Genomic DNA, 19174 nt, shown 5'->3' with positions numbered 1-19174 from the left:
CTGAATTAAACTTGAAATTTTGAAGTAAAAAACCTTTTATAGTAAAGCATTCTCTGATAATTATTTATTTACAACTTTTAATATATATATATATATATATATATATATATATAACACACACACACATTATTAACAAAAACAAAAACACACACACACACACACACATTTTTTTTTACATTGTTAGGGTGGTTAAGAGTAATTTTGGTTGAATTAAGTGCAATAGTGAGCTAATGACAGGCATGTAGTAGCCTTCAGGCCACCTGAGTTTGTGTGTATGTGTGTGTGTGCACCAAGTGGTCAAAAATATCATCCCCAAACACAAGCTTCATCACACCTCTCCCTGGCACCAGTCTAATAAACCAGTGTGATGTCTAGGTCTGCATAATGCCAGGCTTTGCCAGTTTGTCTAGCTTTTCTCATGCCACACTAACACCATTTACCAAGACCAGCCAAGCGCTGATGTGATAATTCACTGGCTTTAGCTTTCAGGCCAGACAATGCTACTATGCATTAAGGAAATGCATATACTGTGTGTGTTTGTGTGTATATTATTGCCAAAGGAGGTCAAAGCCTTATGATCTAAAAATGCTTTGCCATCTTTCAGTATTGTAGAACAGACAGATGTCCAAACCTAATTTCAGCTAAATCAATTGAATTAGGGGTTTTGGCCACAGAAGGACCAAGTGCCACAGGGGCCCCCCTTTGTGGTTTGGCTCCAGCAGGGTCATATTCTCTGTGAGAAACCCATCCCTCGCTGTTCTGAATGTTCTACTTTCCCCGGATCAAAGTCGGGCATGCCGTCTATTACAGAGATAACTCAATTTTATAGTATATTGAATGTAAGCATGGGTGAGGCACAAAACACTGAATAAGAAACAGTAAAAACCACAACAATGTACAATATAACTTATGAATCAGGAGGACAAGGACATAGCTGGCTGTCTAGAAAGAACATTCTGCACTCCAACACAATGCTGGATGATACAACTGCACTTACTGCTGTAATTCACTGAATGTGATGATTAAAAAACCCTCCTCATCACAAAAATGCATCTTCCACTGATTTCTCAATAGCACAAAATGAAGATAAACTACCTACACCCCTAGCAGACCATAGCTATTTGGTTATTCTGGCTACAACAAATGTAACAATTTGATATAACTTTTACTTTTTGCATAAATACAACTAGTGGAACTATTAATCATTCTTCACTTTTATTTATCATTTGACATTTAGAAGCCACTCAGCATGTGGCTTTTGACATGCATAGTTGTGAATGTATTCTAATTAAAAAGTGAGGTTTTAATTTTTCTGTAAGTCTCAGCGATATCATCTTACTGACAATTCGAATCTGAAGTATTTATCACGAGAATGCATGTGTCATCCAGACTTTAAAGGTCCTTGATTGCTTTTTCGCATAATTTACATAGTGTACTGACAGCCTTAAAAAATGGTAAAACACTTTTTTTGACTGACTGACACAGGTCAAATCAATTACTGTCAAATGTATTGGATTTAATAAGTGTGTCTGTAATTATTAAATTGGGAGTGTTTCTTTTCTTAAAAGTGAGTGTTGCAGAAGGTTGCGAAACCTATTGTAGTAGTAAATGTATATGTGTGGAAAGAAAATATCATTAGGTCAGTAAAAAACACAAAAAAAGTTATTTATGTCTATCAGGTCCCTCAAAACAAACTGTACAAACGAGCATGTATGTGTTTGTGTAAATATAATTAATTTTCATTTTATGTCAAATGAGATGCCAGCAATGACCAGTTGAATGACCAACTATAATTTTACCCAGAAATGTAGTTATTGTAGTTAGTGTTCTTTAGTTATGGTATTCAGTGAAGCACAGCAAAACAAATAAGGAGAAGCATTGTGAAAAACAGTAATTAGATTTCAGGATTAGATTTCTCAGAGGAGTTTGCTGAGAAGCAGTAGGCAATTTGCGCAATATTATTATTATTTTTATGTATTTATTTTATTTCACAAAGGATGTGTGACGAACATCCTGATATGTTTGATTTGAACAAGATTAAAATAACAAATGAAAAAAAGGGCTAACAGACAGATAACAGACATATTGCATCACTGTCTGTATCTGTATGTTTGAACATCACTGTGTTTGCTGTCTCCCTTCACTCTCCAATCATCTTCTCCATCCTTCCTTTGCTTTTGTATTATCACCATAGTTGGGCCTGGAGACTGTCAGTCTAGAAATGTGTGGTTGTGATCTTGAGAAGAACTGAACATTTCAGTGAAATGGGACATGATTCCATTCCCAGAGTCTGGTTCCTCCGTTCAAGGGGGAAGTGCTCCAGATACACATGAACTACATGCTCTCTAACATGTCCTCTGTTGTGTGTGTAGGATTATTCACGAGGATGGTTTCTCTGGTGATGATGTGAAGCAGTACAAGCCAGTGGTCTACAGCAACACCATCCAGTCTCTGGCTGCTATCGTGCGTGCCATGGACACACTGGGGCTGGAGTATGGAGACAAGGAGCGTAAAGTGAGTACAGTGCAAACCCTGAAGCTGGAATACTTATTAAGGAGTGACATTCCCATTGTGATTATAACCTTATGGATGGTAATTGTAACACTTGAGATCAGCTGTAATTTCTCTTTACTTTATACAGTATATGCAAGACAAATATGTAGTGTTTCTGTGTAAGATGATTCAGGAGAATCAGATAACAAGGGTCAATGACAGTGACATGTAGTTTTTGCTTCACAGTTCCTGTGGGTGCAATTATGATCTTTAATGAATTGTACTCAATAAGAATACATTTTTTTTTAAAGAGTCACACTATTTATAGAAATGTTCCAGGTTCAGTACAAGATAAGCTCATTCTTTCATTTTCTTAAAAAAATTAAAGGATAAGGTGAGGCAATGCTATTAATACCATTTGAGTACTATTTTATAACTGGGTTAGGAATTTAATAATAATAATAATAAATACATAGTTAATAAATAATATCATATAACAATTATTCTGTTAAAATGTGTTTTATTATGTGAGCTGTTCGTTTTGGTTCTTTTCAGGTTTATGGTGTTGCAATGGCAAATGGCAATTAAGTTGTAAATCTGGAAATACATGTAGCTTTACATAAATATACAAGGTTAATAATTCAGTTTTTTTTTTTTTTTTTGCACACTACAATCATACATATTGTTTATACCTTTGGCTATACTGTTGAAACATTAAGATGAAGTTTTCTTGTAACAAACATTTTACCACAAGCCTCGATTGATATTAACTTCTGGAAAATTCCTTTAATAAAAATGTCTTCTACTAAAGTCTTGTGCATTAAAGATACAACCATTAATCTAATCTAAAGAGAAACAGAACCAGATGTGGTAAATGTCGATAGATTCCAGCCACAGCACATATCATTTCCCCGCCTAATACATAAGTAAAATGGCTGGGTGCTGATGGGAAACTTCAGGTTAAGATTTATCTGCTAATGTGTTCCATCAGTGACAATAAGACTCATAATTCCATTGTGCCCTTTCTCCAAATCTCTCTCACTGTAATGTCAGTGTCAGTGAACTCATTGACCTTCAGCAGGAAGCAGTGTTTCATTTTAATCAAACGAAAGCTATCAGTATGGAGGCAACAGTCATCTGAAATACCTAGCAGCCATTGATTGAGATATTTTCTATTGTGAGAAATAGAACACGTCTTCATTTCCAGGTTGAGTTACATCTCAGGAAGCCAGTATTGAAGGGCATCAGATTTGTGTACCTAATAAGAGAGGTTATAGATAGCCGTGTGGCATAATGTGTTTGAATGTGACTGCTGGGCCTACATGGAATCTGCAGACTGTTTCTGCTGTTTTTTGGGCAGAGGGCCTCAATTTGTCATAATTCTGACTTAAAGGGGTCATGAACTGCCTTTGTTTTTTTATTTTGTACTGTTCTCTGAGATCCACTTATGATGTTATCAATTTTTTTCATCAAAACACAAAAACATTAATTTAGAAGTAATAGGCTATTTTTTGTCCTTGTTTTGACACTTAGGCATGGCGGATTGTAGACTCAGAAGTAAATGCCCACTGCTATGATTGGCTATCAGTTGTGTATGTTTGACAGCCTTCATCCTTCACAGATGGACACTGCTGTGTTTTAAGTTAAAATGCATAAATACTCAGTACATATCAAGTGATCTGTAATAACAGCTAAAGCAATAGTGACCACATAATGAAAACAGTTACTCGCACTGTGTGTGGTGCGACATTGTATCTAATATAGCCGAACCAGCATCATCTTTTAGTTTCAATATTTCTGAAAATCCTAAATCGAATTGTGCCTGTTTGTAAACAAATCCTTGGTAAAACGAAGTGAACAAAAGGCCTTACTGACGCGGTCTGACACTTCATTAAAAATAAAGTTAATTAAATAAATTTTATCATTTGGTTTCTGCATAGACTGCTCTTGTCATTTACCTACTATACCTACTATGTGCACAAATTGATGGGCGGGGCTAAACTTGCAGTGATGTAGAAGCAGGCTTTGATCTTATTCTGCGTAGATGGTGTTTAACCACATCATTACATCATAGAGTGGCACATTTCATAACCTGTCAATTTGGCAGACAAGAAAGTTTAGTGTTCTGAAACCTAAAGGATGTTTTTATAGCACAATGACATCTTATATATCAAAAGGTCATGGGAATTTAGATTTCTCAGTTCGTGACCCCTATAAACAAATAAAGGACTATTACAGGGTATGGAATATTTTAGGTTTAGTACAAGTTAAGCTCAGTCAACAGAATTTGGTTGATTACCACAAAAAAAGTCATTTTGACTCACCTCTTGTTTTCTTAAAAGCAAAACCCAGTGTTACAGTGAGGAACTTACAATGGAAGCTAATGGGGTTGTTGCAATTAATATTAATTAAACTTAACATTTTATAAAAGCACTTCAATTAATTTATGTGTTGAAACTTGAACTTTAAAGATCGTTAAATTATAATTTTACAGTCATTTTAGGGATTGCGATTTTATGTCTTGTGGCTGTATTATTGAAACAGTTTACAGATTGCCCCATTTCACATCCTTTTTAAAAACTAGATTTTATTTTTAAAGCAAAGTAATGAAATTATTTTGTTGTGGTAATCAAATGCTGTGAATTGGGTTTAACTTGTACTGAACATGGAATATACTGTACCTTTACACAGCCCTGAGATTATTGCACTCTTACTGGAAGCTGAATTTACATAAAATTAGCTAAAGTACTTCATAAAAGAGCATGTAATGGATACGCAAATTTGCTGCATAGATCTTGCATAGAGTTCTGTGTTAACCGATTCCATGTGGGCTGAGTTATGTCTATTGTCAATGGAGAAATTGATCAGAATATGTAAGGAGCTACATTATATAAATTATGTGGTGTACCAAAGTGATATGTTCTGAGAGAGGAATTTACATGATGCTTACATACAATTCTTTATGTATGCAAACATAAATGACTAAATGTAAATGCATATAGTATGTATATGCTTATCATGACTGAGAACAGATCACTCACACACGTCCACACAAACTCCTCAGGCCTCTGTTCCTTCAGGCTGTGGAGGCCAGCTGGCTCACACCTTTTTAATCTGAGGTGTGAAGCTTTTATTGGAGCTGCTTTCTCAACAACCTAGCCTCTATAGATCTGTTTGCCCTTTCTTTCTCTCACACTCTCTGTTTCTTGCTTTTATACCCTCTCAGCTTCCCGCTTTCCCTCTCTCTCACTTCTATCTATCTGTCTTTGTATGCATAGCCTCTCCTCCATATTGCCCTCCCCTATCTTCTTTTCTCGCTCACCAATCTGGCCCTGTTTCCATGGCGACCTCTTGTTTTGCCTCTCTTGCAACGCATTCCACAAGCCTGTGTCCATGGGCAAAGTCACTCGCATGCACTCTGCCCAGCACCAAAGAGGGAACCATCTCATGTGACCATTCACAAAGTGTGTGTGACCAGAATGAGGAGTGGGCCACACCCCTCATAGAGTATAACTCTATAGCACCGTTCCAAGATATAGTGAACTGCCTACTGCCTACATCTATCCTGATCTGCCTTCTGCCTACATTCATCCTGTTATGGAACTGATTTTGAATGCTGTGCATAAGAGACACTTGGTTTGCAATAGATTTCATTTGGCTTTGACTTTATGATGTTGCTAAGATGACAGTGTGAAGCTAACAATACATAGCACACACAAATAGTGGAGAAAATGGTCCAATACAATAGTCCAAAATTATTATAAAATAGTTTTTTTTTTAAAAGATTTATTTTTAGCATTTTATGCATCGTTTTTGATTGGACAGTAGTTAGACATGACACGAAGTGGGAGAGAGAGAGAGAAAGAGGGGATGAGACCGGGAAATGTCTGCCAGCCGGGACTCGAACTCGGGACAGCTGAAGCACAAAAGCACTACATGTCGACATGCTGCCCACAAGGCTGTCACCACAGACAGCAGTTTTAGATAAGTAATTTAGCATTAAAATTAAATTTAATTAATCAAAGGATTATTTATTCATTTTTATTTTATTATTAAAATGATTCTCATTCATTATATTTATTCGATTATTTTATTTCAATATTGAGTGAAATATAAATTAACATATTGTAACCATTTTATAATCTTGGGTTTAATTTTTCATTCAGTTCCTGCTGTTATTCTTGACTAAAACTATAAATATATATATATATATATATATATATATAGTAAAAGATCACATTTAAAGGGTATTTTGTTAACTGAAATAAAACTGAAATAAAATAAGATATATATATATTTTGAAATAAATTAAGATGAAAAACCTGAAAAGGATGAAATACAATGAAAGTTAGAAAAGCTACCTTGGCAATTTACTGAAATTAAATAAGTTTAAGTTGAAGTACTAAAAATAATAAGATAAATAGAAAAAAAGAAGCACATAACAAAACTAAAACTTGCTTACATACCAAAATGTAAACTAAAATTTAAAAGGAAAATAAAATAAAAATATAAAAAATAATTCAAAGTATTAAAAATATTCTAGTACTATCTAAATAATAGTTATAATAAAAGTATTATCTGGGTTATTATAATATGTAAGCCTATGTGTATAAAAATCCTTTTTATTTATTTGAAAATGTTTTTTTTCCCCCTTCATTTGATATTTTTTGATATCATGCATTGGTAACAAAACTGTATCTGAATCTCCATTAGGCAATCACTACATTTTGGAACACAAAATAAATCTATACACACGTCCTATAAATCCATACACATTTTTCTTCCAAACACCTTGCCTAGGCTCACAATGCGTTTGCCAGGATCATTGGATGATGGTGCTAAAAGGATATGGTATGTTACTTTCTGTGATATTTTGTTACAGGAGCCAATTGTTATGAGTCGCTGTCTATTTTTAGATGTTCTGTGGCATGTATACTTCACACATATACTCCATGTATGTTCTTGTCATGTCTCTATCCATGCAGCTGTAAAGACCCAGGATCCTTTTTCTCCACAGCTTAGTAGTATATTAACAGATAATGATACGGCCTGTGGCAGGAGGTCCATTCATCCTAGTTTGATTATGAGCTCACCACAACTTAATACATGATCTGATGCTGGTCCCATCACTGCCATGCTTATGGACCTCTGCGGTACAGCAAAATGGCTGCCGCTCTGAGTGGAATGGGTTCCATAAGGTCCAACATGTTGGTGTGACCTTGCCAGGCTTCCTCACATCCTGAGCCACACCACGGCTGATAATATAAATGGCAGTCTGTGGTGGGCATGGGTCGTGAGCCCAGTGCCTGGCACCCAGATGGACACAGATGGGCTTGCCATTCTGGCCCTCTGCTTCCACTGCAGCATCATGACGCAGCGCGTGAAAAACTCTCCTAAACAAGCCCAATTGGGTGTCACCAGTCTGTGTGCTAACCACATGCAAATTTATATTCAAAAATGTCCCAAAATAGAACTGAGAAGTAGGATTGCAGTCAGAATTAGTAGTGTTTGCTCTAAATTTAAAGTGATTTATCCTGCATTAGTGCTGACACTCCTATCTGGCCATTTCTATTACTTATTCACTTATAAAGATAAATATGTGCATGCAGATCCACTTAATGCATATTAAGAGTTGAATTGTTGTATATTTTCTGGGTTATATTATGATTTTATGGATGGGATGCTGCAGTGTGTGAAAAATCTGCTCTTTCAGGCAAAACTGATTGGATGCGGGCAGTCACTCATATGGGGCATGAATTGCTGTCTGTGGCCACTGGGAATAGTGGCTTTTAAAGTATTGAGACACATTAATGATGCTTTGTTTTTTCTTTAAATTTAGGTGGCTTTTTGCAGTAGTGCATTACTTGAGGCAAACTGGCACAGTTTAATATTTTTTATATATTTAATCATGATTACTGCGACATTGCCTTTTTTTCATTTGACATTTCTGGTATCTTGCATTGGAAACAAGCTTCCACAAGCTTTCATGTTTGGGGTTGCCAGATGTCAATCAGAGCTTTTCTCCTAAATAGACACATTTTTCATACCAGGTTTTTACCTAATTGTCCCAATTATCACATTATCTGAAAAGACAAACATGTTTGTTTGGAGTTTAGCAAACTCTATTGCAATATTCTGCTCAGATGAAAGTGTCATTCAGCCAGACTGCATTCCTGGCTGTTTGCGCCATTTGCTACTGTGACACACAGTAATTACAAACATGCAGACAAAAGGCAATAGATATATTCATCAGGTTTTGTTAGATCAGTGTGTTACCCCTGTCTGTATCTGTTGGCATTAGATGGTGCTTGTTTTCGCGGACTGAACATATTGAACATTTGCCTACGAGTTGTTTCTTGATTTGTGCTTATGTGAAATGCTAGAGATGCACCGAAAAGAAAATTCTGTGCTGAAACCGAAACCAAAAATGGTTAATCTATGCATGCTATTCAGTTCAATGCAACAGAATCAGATGCAACTTTTAGCTTGATTGTTTTTTTGACTAATTGCCCAAATAATGTTTAGTCCTACAAAGCTATTCTTATCAGAACATGTGAGTAGAGCATAGCGTCATGAGATAGTGGCATCATTTCACAGCACATTAGCGCTATTGCAAACCGCAAAAATTGTACTATATAGAAATTTCCTGTCGGTGCATTATTTGAGCAGACTTTGCTGTTCCGGTGAGCGTGAGCGGCGTAACGCACATTCATAGAGCGGAATATTGAACAGTGTGTCACACCACGCAGTGAAGATGGCTGGAGGGAGAGTGAAACCTGCGCGCTGAACACTGTTGGGTGGTGTGGCACGTAATACATTTTCGGCTCATATTTGCAGCCATTTTTCTCTTTCTCTTTCTTTTCTTTTTTTCAGCGGCTGAAAATTTGGTGCATCCCTAGAAAGTACAATATTGTGATGAAACTTCTCAAATGAAAAACTTGTCAATAATAATCGTGGTTATAATTTTTAGCAGAATAATAGTGATTATCAGTTTAAACATTGTGTAGCCCTAAGTTTGTGTTTAGATCCTCTGTTGCTCTCTACGCAAACTGTCACTAGGGTATGTGGTTGTTTGTGTTAGTATGAGTCTGTGGGCTTTTGTGTGTGTTGTGGATGGAAAACAGTTGGGGAATAAGGAAGAGAGGGTGTTGGCAGCAGAATATTCCCAGCAGTGCCGGCAATGCCCTAGCGGTGCTCACGCGCCCACTCATTATCCAGAGAAAGCCCATCTAAACAGCCTCATCATCATGCAAATAATCTTTATATAATGCAAACCTGGAAAAAAACTGTTTGATTTACCTGCATTCAAGTAGGAAAAATACCTGGTTATGTAGAAGTCTAAGAGCAGTGTTTCATATACTTTGGGCAGGATTGAAGTGATCACCATCATCTGGAGGTGAGCATTATGAGACTTGAAGAGGATAAATGTAAAAAATAATATACCACAAATTACAGACAGTGGGATTAAATTCGCAAAATGCTGCTGTGAAACACAAATTTACCTCTGGGAAAAGAAGTCACATTCAAATAGGACTCATGACGTATGTCTTTTCAAATAGAACTTCATGGTAAAGCCCCTTTTAGATGCTGATGGTGATACACTGCCAAATAAAACTCGTATGGAAATGGTGTGTTTAAATGTGAGGTTTTACGGTACATGTTTTGAGAACTGTGCATTGGTTTATTTTTGTCTACATGATGGTACATGTTCCACTTCTGTGTGAAATGGACACCTGGTAATGATAAAAGGAGTTGATAAGAACTACACCTTTTCCCCTTGGATCAGGAGTCTTTGTATCAGGATTATTGTGAATCAGTCCTTTGAATGTCTAATCAATACTTTCGTATCGAAGGTGAAAAGGTTTATTAGCTGAAAATTGAGCTGTGTCTTAGCAACACTTGCGGCTCCCCTGTAAAATTGTGCTATTCAAATTCATTTCTGCCTGCTGTTATGCAGTGCTTTTAATTCAGTGACTTGAGGTAAAAACATTTGCATAGATTTTATACACAAACAGTGGTCCTGGAAATAGTTGCATTTGTAAGTTAAGGGTCCTCCTTTTTAGTTTTTTGGTCCAGGTCACCCTGGATTTTGGTACATTCTTTATGAAGTAGTTGGGTTTGTAAACAGCCTGTACCATTGCTAAAAATGAGAGGGGAAGGTTAGGCGTATTTATAGAATGTGTAAATTAATTTTGCGTGAGGCAGAACGAGAGCCCTTCAGAAGCATTAACAGATATCTATCCCAGCAGATTATGCTGCAGCCCCATTTTAATTGAGACTCTTTTATGTCATGTCTCTGGTGCTTGGATTCAGTAAAAGGATGTCTGGGTCCCTTCTCCCCAGCCTTACAGCTCATCTGCACAGATCCCAAATATAATTATTTCTGACGCAGCTTAATTACATATTAGGTTAATCAGTTTACCTCAATGAATCTTTACACCGGAGAACTACTTGTATTTTCCAGGCTGTTGCTTTTTTAGTGGAATTTTTATGTCAACTGAGCCAGACACATCTACTTGTTTGTGGTCCTGGTACTCTTGGCCAGGGTTTCTGAACCAAGGATCCCTTTCACAATCCTAAAATGTTTACAGACCTCACAGTACATCTTACTGAATTAAATAGAAACAGATATTTTGCACACTATGATAGAGCTCTTCAAATAATTGAACTGAATCAGTCTCCTCACTTTCTCAACTGTCCTGATCCTTTAGTAAACCAAGCAAAACTGCAACTGAACCTGATAGCCTGTGAGTCTGAATTTTCAATATTTACAATATATGAATTTTAGTGCTGTGAATCGATTATAAAAAAACAAAAAAACAAATTGATCAAAACCCACAGCTCAAAAATCTGAGGAGGTATGTTTGAACGGGTGTGATACCTCTGAGCTGGATTTTAGGTGGTTCATGATTTATGTTTCAAGATTATTTAATAAGCTCAGCATTAGGGGTCTGAGTTTTACTTTCCGCTGCAAAATCTGTGTTGGCAAAGTTCTAAAAGGCAGTCAATGAAGTAGGGTGTGATGAATGTGTCAGGAGCGCTCCCCAGTGCTGCCCTTGCCCAAACCGTGCTGCTGTCACTCTCTAGCAGATCTGTGCTGCTCGTTCTTAATTGGAGAGCCAAAAATAAAGCAATCAGGAACAAACATCACCTTAGCCAGATGGTCCCCGTTAGTGGGCTAGTGAGCCGGCCACGTCTTCAGCATATGCCCAGCTCTTATTACAACAGATACATCAGTCTTTCTGTGCGTGCATGTGTGTTTAAGCATGAGAGTGCACATGTGTGATTTTAAGAGGTTGGATATTTGCCCTTGAGTACTGGTATAACATTCGAGCTTCACTGACAGCTGTTTGATATCATGAGAAAAGGCAGAGATAGTGGATGAATGAGTTATTGTTACTCTGTAGAGTATCTGATCTGAATCTCTACAAATGTTTCTTTATGGAGTCGCTGGTATATTCCCTCATAGTGAGTCTAGTGGCAGAGATCACGGTTAATGCAGAGTCATGAAGGAATAATGCCTCTCAGCAGTTGCAAAGGTTACACTCAATTCATTAATGCTTCATAGTGGCAGATGTATGGAGTCTCACCACATCTTTAATCTTGGGATTAGTCGTCATTTTTAAACCTTCCCTGTTATGATATGGAATATTAGGAAGTATTTTTTGCTGCAAAGTTAAAAGAAAGTTAATTCAACATGAATTAAGCCTCAGTGAATCTTAAAAATTAAAATATTAGGAACAAAATCACAATGCTGCTTCTATATTGAGTGTTATGGTGGATAACCTTCACTGTTCAACACTAACATTCAAAGAAAATGGATAAATAATTACATTATGATTGGGAGAAACTACTTTTTTTAATAACATGTTGCAGTATATAGTTTTATGGCCTACATGAAATATTCATAGCCAGTGCCTTTTCATATTTTGCCATTGTTACAGGAACACCCTCAATGTAAAGTGACATTATTTTCCTATTCATTATTATTTCCATACCGCTGATGGTTTTCCCTGTGGTTGTTGTTGCTTATAGCCTCTGGGTGGACTAAAAAGGAATAATGGCTTTATTGAAAGTATGACCAACACATGAATATTTACATGCTCATCATGACACCCACATTGTATACACCTCTGAAATACAGTGCTGACAACCAATTTGTTTGTGCTTGAACAAGAGACATTTTCTTTTTATTATTTTACACTTATTTTATTTTACTGGCCAAGCCAGAACCAAATTTCACTGTCTACTACTGTTAATCTCTTTAGCAACACTGTATTAAAGTAAATGGCCCTGGAAAGTGCTTTTTAAAACCCGACACAAATGGAAGAATAAGAGCATAAAATTGTTATACAAAATCAATTGGTTGCCATGAACTCAACCCACAAGGCTCCCCAAGGATAATAGTAATGTCTCTTTTTGTTTAATCGAGGCACACATCTGGCTTAAGGCCTTATTGGTGTTGAATCTGGGTTAAATCTGGGAAATTGGGTTTGATCTGAATACGCTTTGACTTGTTTTTCAGAATTTCTCCTCACAGCACCCTTAGAGATATCTTTGTCTTTGTTGCCAAGAATGACTCCTTCGAATCATATGATCTGTCCCATGAGTGCCATCTCCAAAGTGGACATTCAGGCTAAAAGCAGGTTAATCACCCCTTCCTTCAGTCCCTCTTCGTTTGTCAAAGCCTTCTCAAGTCCAGTCAGATTAAACAAGCCCAGCACTGAAGCTAGAGAGCAATGATGTTCTCTAGAGCTGTAATTGGTGATTGGTAGAACAACCAGCACTGTTTTTATGAAATGGAACAGGACTGGGAGGTTGGGATTTTGGCGGCTTTAGGGACCTAACAGCACCAGCACCTGCAGTGATGCTGTTTAAAACAGTGCTAAGCCTCCAAATCACAAATGGAAAAATGATTTCTTGCACTTAGCCTCAAAATTGACAGATTTTGCCAAATCTTGATAGCCCTTGGGGTGAGATTACTGTAGATGGAAGAAAGGACCCAGTGGAAAATTGGAAGAGAAATAGCACATTATATTGCAGTGAGACCATTGTGATTGACTGGTTTTCCTGTGGTCACACTGTGGAACATCATTTACACTTAAACTCACCTTGTTTGGTTGAGAGATCTGATGATGCCGTGCACTCTTGATCTACTTTCCAAAAAAAGCAACAGTGGTTTTGAATAATACTGTAGATCTTTTTAAAATTGCTGTTCATCCAGTCCTAATTTAAGCTTCAAAACTGTCCATGTAGTAATATTAATTTTACTGTTTTGAGCTTTGTGTCCTTCGTTTGTACAGTTGTGCCAGATTTAAATTTGTGTTGTGAAAAACCGCTGTTTCATGTTGATTCAGCTGATATTTTTGTCTTCTGTCATGTAAGTGAATACTATAATGGAGAACGTCTGAAGTATGAGCTCTTGAGAGCTGTAAGTTGTATGTAATGTCTGCGTTTGTTAGTAGTGAATTCATCAGGAAAAAACAAGGCATTAGTGGGCAACTCAGCTTACAGTTTTACAGATGGTGATCATTTGTTCTGCTGAGTCTCACTTCGGCTGTTTATGAAAGTAAAATAGTGTGTATATATGTGTGTCTTTCAGAAGAGTTATGATAGTTAAGAGAAGCTTTTCCTATTAAGGGTGAATGCAAACTCTCTTCACCATTTGCTTGCAATATATCAGCTGGCTTCACCTCAAACACCTTTGAGTGTTGGTGTATTCAACAGGAAGCAAAAAATGTCTTTGGTGAGTTAGGAGCTCAGGGCAGGTTTCTGCACTGTATCACTGCTCAAGCTGTCCTAAATACTACAAAGGGAGAATATCCAAGTATAAACTTCAAAGAGATAATATGAAAATTAGTTGTTCTTCATATACACCTTACAACATGTTCTAACCAGGCACTAAATCACAACCAATCTGATCAGTTTTATGCATTTACTTTCTCTCAGATGATTCAATTGGAATAAAGCATTTACATTAAATATTAAAAAGACGAATGTTATGGACAAACTAAAGTTGAGCTTCACACATTTGTGTTGTTGTCTTATTTGTCATTTCACTGATACATGGGAGAATGCTTCAGAATTTCAGTTAATGCACTTGTCTTTTGTTAACTTGAAGGATTGAAAGGAAGACATAAAAATGGCAAACACGAGAATCATAAACATTGGCCTCGATACAGTAGGTTTGTTTCTGTAAATTGCGAATTCACAAGTAATGTCACTGAGGTCAGACTGACTAAATCATTTGATCTGATCAATATTATGTCCATTTTATTTTTTGTTGTGTAATATTCAGATTCTCAGATTATCTTGATGGGTGATCATGGTCTTGCTAGTTCCCTGTGCACACTTTAAGTGAAAAAAAGTATTTTTTTTTCTTAAAAAATAAATACTTGTTTCAGAAGGCTAACATTATATGACTGTGAAATCGTAGCTGCAGGCCTTGCATTCACCTTGCGTTTTACCAGCTTGGGGGCCATAATTGTCATCTCGATTCATATGTTCCAAGGTTCCAGGTGGCCCCAGTGGTCAGCTCACTATGCGTGTCCCTATAATCCAGCAATAGATTAACCATTCTAACTGATGCATGTCTTTCCATGATTTTACTGACATGATATTTATTTATTTATGAAGATTGTCAGAATAAAAGCTTTTGCATTTTTGTGAAATGCATTGTGTATATTGAGCAGATTCTTATGGAGTCACAGATGCCTTCAGAAGCAGATTTCCCCTTCTCCCCTGGGCCTCCTGAGCACATCGTGTCATTCACTCCATTCTGTTAACATCTCACAGTAATATCCATGCCATGAAAGCACCTCGACCTGTGTGTCTCTGTGGAGTCGAGTCATTTTGCGTGCCTGGAAGAGCAGTGCACACCCTCCCCCGCCCCCACTCCCATCTTGTCCTTGAGCCATGGCTGGCAAGTCATTGGGAAACAGCGCTGTGTGCTGAACTGGACTAATCCCCCCAGAAAACAGCTGAGCCTCCACCAGCCCGGCTCTTAACCAGAGCTGACAAGACAAGGGGCCACAGTGCTCTTTCAATGAAGCTGCTTGCTTCACACACACACACACACACACACACACACACACACACACACACACACACACACACACACACACACACACACACACACACACACACAGATACCAAGGCCCTGGCAGGGCTTCAGACAGAGTAACAAGGGTTTGAAAAGGTGTGAGGGGTGAGGAAGGGGGGTGAAAGGCAAAAAGAAGGGTAGGGACCTATGGAGGGGTCAGCTAGTTGTCTAACATTGAGGCTGACTAATTTATATAGATTTTTACAAAATATTTGTCTCAAGGTAGATTCCTGTTAAATCAGCGGCACTACAGCAGCATTAACAGATCATTGTTGAATTCACTGTATTCAACAATCAATTTCAAGGCAATTACTGCTGGACTTACAACATGATCCATATGTCTCTGATATAATAATTTAGTTCTGTTGGTTTATGTACACATGCAGGTGAATGTTATGTTACACTTTGTCTTTGATTGATTGATCAAAAGTGACAGAAATCTATATAAATGTTTTTGCTATTTCTAATAAATTAATCTTTTAAAATTTCCATTCATCAAAGAATGCCTGTGTTGCTATGTTGTACTGGTCAAAATACACAATCAAACTGAGTAATGTTTTGATAACACCACACAGCCACAGTGTTTATACATTTTAGGAGAATCGACCAACAAAAGCCTTGCTAATAGTTGTCTCTGCATATTGAACTGGGATTAAAGGAAGTTTTTTAGTTAGAATGCATTACATAATCATTTAGATGTGTTCTTTCTGTGTTCCTTAGCACATATCATGAAGTTGGAGAATTTGTACATTTGTCGTCTTTTTATTCTCTTCATATCTCGCTGCCTTTAGGAAGTTAGGCAGAGTGAGCAAACTTTGTGTTAAATCAAGATGGAGGATGCTTTGTGTGTGTTGTGCACGAGCATATATAATGCAGCAGTCTGACGCTGGCTTGTATGTGCTAAATATAAACGAGTGCGTCATTAATGAGCCTACACCCCAGCCTTTATTACAGAACCCCAAAGATAATTCTAAAACACAGCTTTTTAGGTGTGCATGTTGTCTGTGTTCAAAAGAGATCCGTTGGGATTTGAAGCTGGAGACCAAAAAATATATACAACCCCTGGCTTTAAGAAAACTCTGGAAGTCAAGGTGGGAATAGAGAGAAAATGATGTAATGAAGAAGTAAGATGGATAGGTAGAGTAGACTGATAAAAGAGAGAAGAACAACTCAGCCAATTGATAGACGGATAAGACGAGTTTAATAACAGCATCCTCCTCCGGTCTGCATGTTCTGAGGTGGATATGAGGCTGAGCTGTGATGGGACTCGTAGCATTTGGGGCATCTTTTAATGCAGGAGCTTTTTTGCTCACAGTCTCTAGCATGTCCCCATTTTCGCTTTGTGACGTGTGTGTCCCCCAACCCCTGCTTTTTACCCCCGTTCCCTCCTTGCATGTCCTGCCGGAACTGCCTGAGAATGACAATTTTGCTGGTAGCTCTGAATAATACAGAATGTTTGCATTTATAATTGATGATTCAGGCAGGAATAGGACTTGACCAAACTGTGCATAGCTTTACGATGAGAAGAGTGCTTGGGGTTCAGGGAACACGACAGGCCAAGACAATATATTGTTTCAGTAGGCATGTTTCCATTACAAATTTACTAAAAATTTGTAATGGAAACTAAAAAATGTGTTTATTTACATGGCAGAAAATTATTGGTTTTAATTGTAAGGCCATTGTAGTGTAAGATACAAATACCATTTCCCTCTTACTGATTGCTATTTGTGAGTTAAATGTTCTTTCTGTAGAGTATTTTTGTCTCTGTGGATTTTTTATTTATTTTTTTAAATATCCCTCATTCATATTTCAAGTCAATTAGGTTCAAAGACTTCACTGGGCTTTTCTAGAAAAGTGATTTTTTTTTTAAATGTGGCTCCCAAGACAATCAATGTCCAGGAACCTCTGAATGCTTTGAGGTTCATATCACATGAGAGGAAGTGACTTTGATCCCTGTCACTGCATAAAACATTTAGTGACCAGTGAACATTAGCCTTTCAAAAAAGAAATGATCAGCGATGACTTGCTTGATGTCACGTCTCTCCCTCATTCAGTTGCTCTGGGTTCCTCAACCTGTTTCCTCTTATCTTTAATGGCTGTTATGTTTAGGAAATCCTTTTATGTTGTAATGTTCAAATAAAAATGGTCCTATTACAGGTATATATACTGTTTAACATTTGTAGACTTCATTTCAGCAAGCGTTTTTTCCCCGTGTGTCTTTGGCTTATAGGCCAGGGGTTAGCTGTGTCTGCCTGTGTATGTATCAATATTACATGTTCAGTGTTTACTGATGTAATGCTTGACCTCTGTCTATTTTGAGGAAGAGTTCTTTGCCTCTAGCCATTTCAGTTCAAGCACTAAAATAAGGCATTCTTTATTCATCTTCTGCAGTTTTTTTTTTTTTTTGGTTTGGCAGACATTTGGCAGGTTCAAATAAAAGGGTGGTTTTGGTTTATGTGAGTGTGGAAAATGTGTTACATTAACTTCTCCCCACTCATTGCAATAACATCTTCTCTCTGATGATGAAAGTGGGACAATAATCCCTCCCCTTCAGTTACCTGCCGTTCACATGAGATTGTAGAAATCGGCAAATGACAATAATCCAATCATTTCCCAACGGACAAATTCTAGTCCCATCCAACGTAATTTTTCTGGTTCGAAAAGCTGTATCACTCAAGTGTTATATGTAGAAATGATGATTGTCATATCCTTTTCATGCTGACTTAAATTTCTGCACCACTAGTGGCAACAAACAGAATTGCATTCTGTCCGAGCACCTGATTGGACCAGATATAATATGAGTTTAACCACTGGATCAGCAAATGATGTTCAGGAAAACCTACTTGATAAACCTGCCATTATTTTTGCAATTTCTTTTAGTGATACTAGCGGTCTAGAAATTACCCACTTTACCTTTAAGGCATTTTGCTGTGTGTGGTTGATTCAGCAAAGTTTAATGGTCCTTGGCCTTTTGCTGTTACAAGAAATGAAAAGACTGAGTCAGTGCTTCGTCCAGTCTTCTCTCTCCTTCCCTTTTTTCTCTCTCTGGCTCTCTTAGTTTCTTTATTGCTTTGGTAAACAGTGAGATACTACCGAGAACAACTCCTAAATCTCTTGCTGTGGTTTACAAGCGACTCAGATTTACAGATGCTCCTGTGAAGTATAGCACAGCTAGCATGAAAGCCTATTTCATTAAATCCGTTACTATTTGTGCCGCATAGATGAGTCAAATGACTCATGATACACACAAGCTCTGTTCTAGAACCTACAGTAGCAAGCTGCCTACATAGGCTACTGCCTTCTAAGGCAACCTACAATAATCATCATAGACCCTCACAAGTGATAGACCCTCACAAGACCCTCACAAGTGATACTACACAGGTAGCAACTCCACACACCACAAAAATAGCTCTTCATATGGGAGATATGACTAATTTTAACAAAGTTACTGCAATAGATATATTAGAAATAAATTGTAATAAAGTGCAACAGGTTATATTTAGCATGTATTCCTGTCATTAGTTAATCTACAATGCCTTAATGTGCTGCCTCAGAACATAATGTATGTTCAATACTGTG

General features: G+C 37.3%; 1 protein-coding gene across 3 annotated transcripts in view; it reads left to right on the top strand.

Moving 5' to 3' along the window:
* gnao1a (guanine nucleotide binding protein (G protein), alpha activating activity polypeptide O, a) overlaps positions 1 to 19174 on the top strand; it is an 81331-nt gene that overhangs the window by 21165 nt on the left and 40992 nt on the right. For all 3 annotated transcript variants that reach the window (XM_042744020.1, XM_042744018.1, XM_042744019.1), the window contains exon 3: positions 2373 to 2514. In XM_042744020.1, the coding sequence (XP_042599954.1) occupies positions 2373 to 2514 (142 nt within the window). The remainder of the gene's footprint in view (positions 1 to 2372; positions 2515 to 19174) is intronic.

Source organism: Cyprinus carpio, chromosome B18 (genome assembly GCF_018340385.1).
Source record: "Cyprinus carpio isolate SPL01 chromosome B18, ASM1834038v1, whole genome shotgun sequence".
Classification (NCBI taxonomy): domain Eukaryota; kingdom Metazoa; phylum Chordata; class Actinopteri; order Cypriniformes; family Cyprinidae; genus Cyprinus; species Cyprinus carpio.
This window is presented reverse-complemented; position numbering and strand designations above follow the sequence as displayed.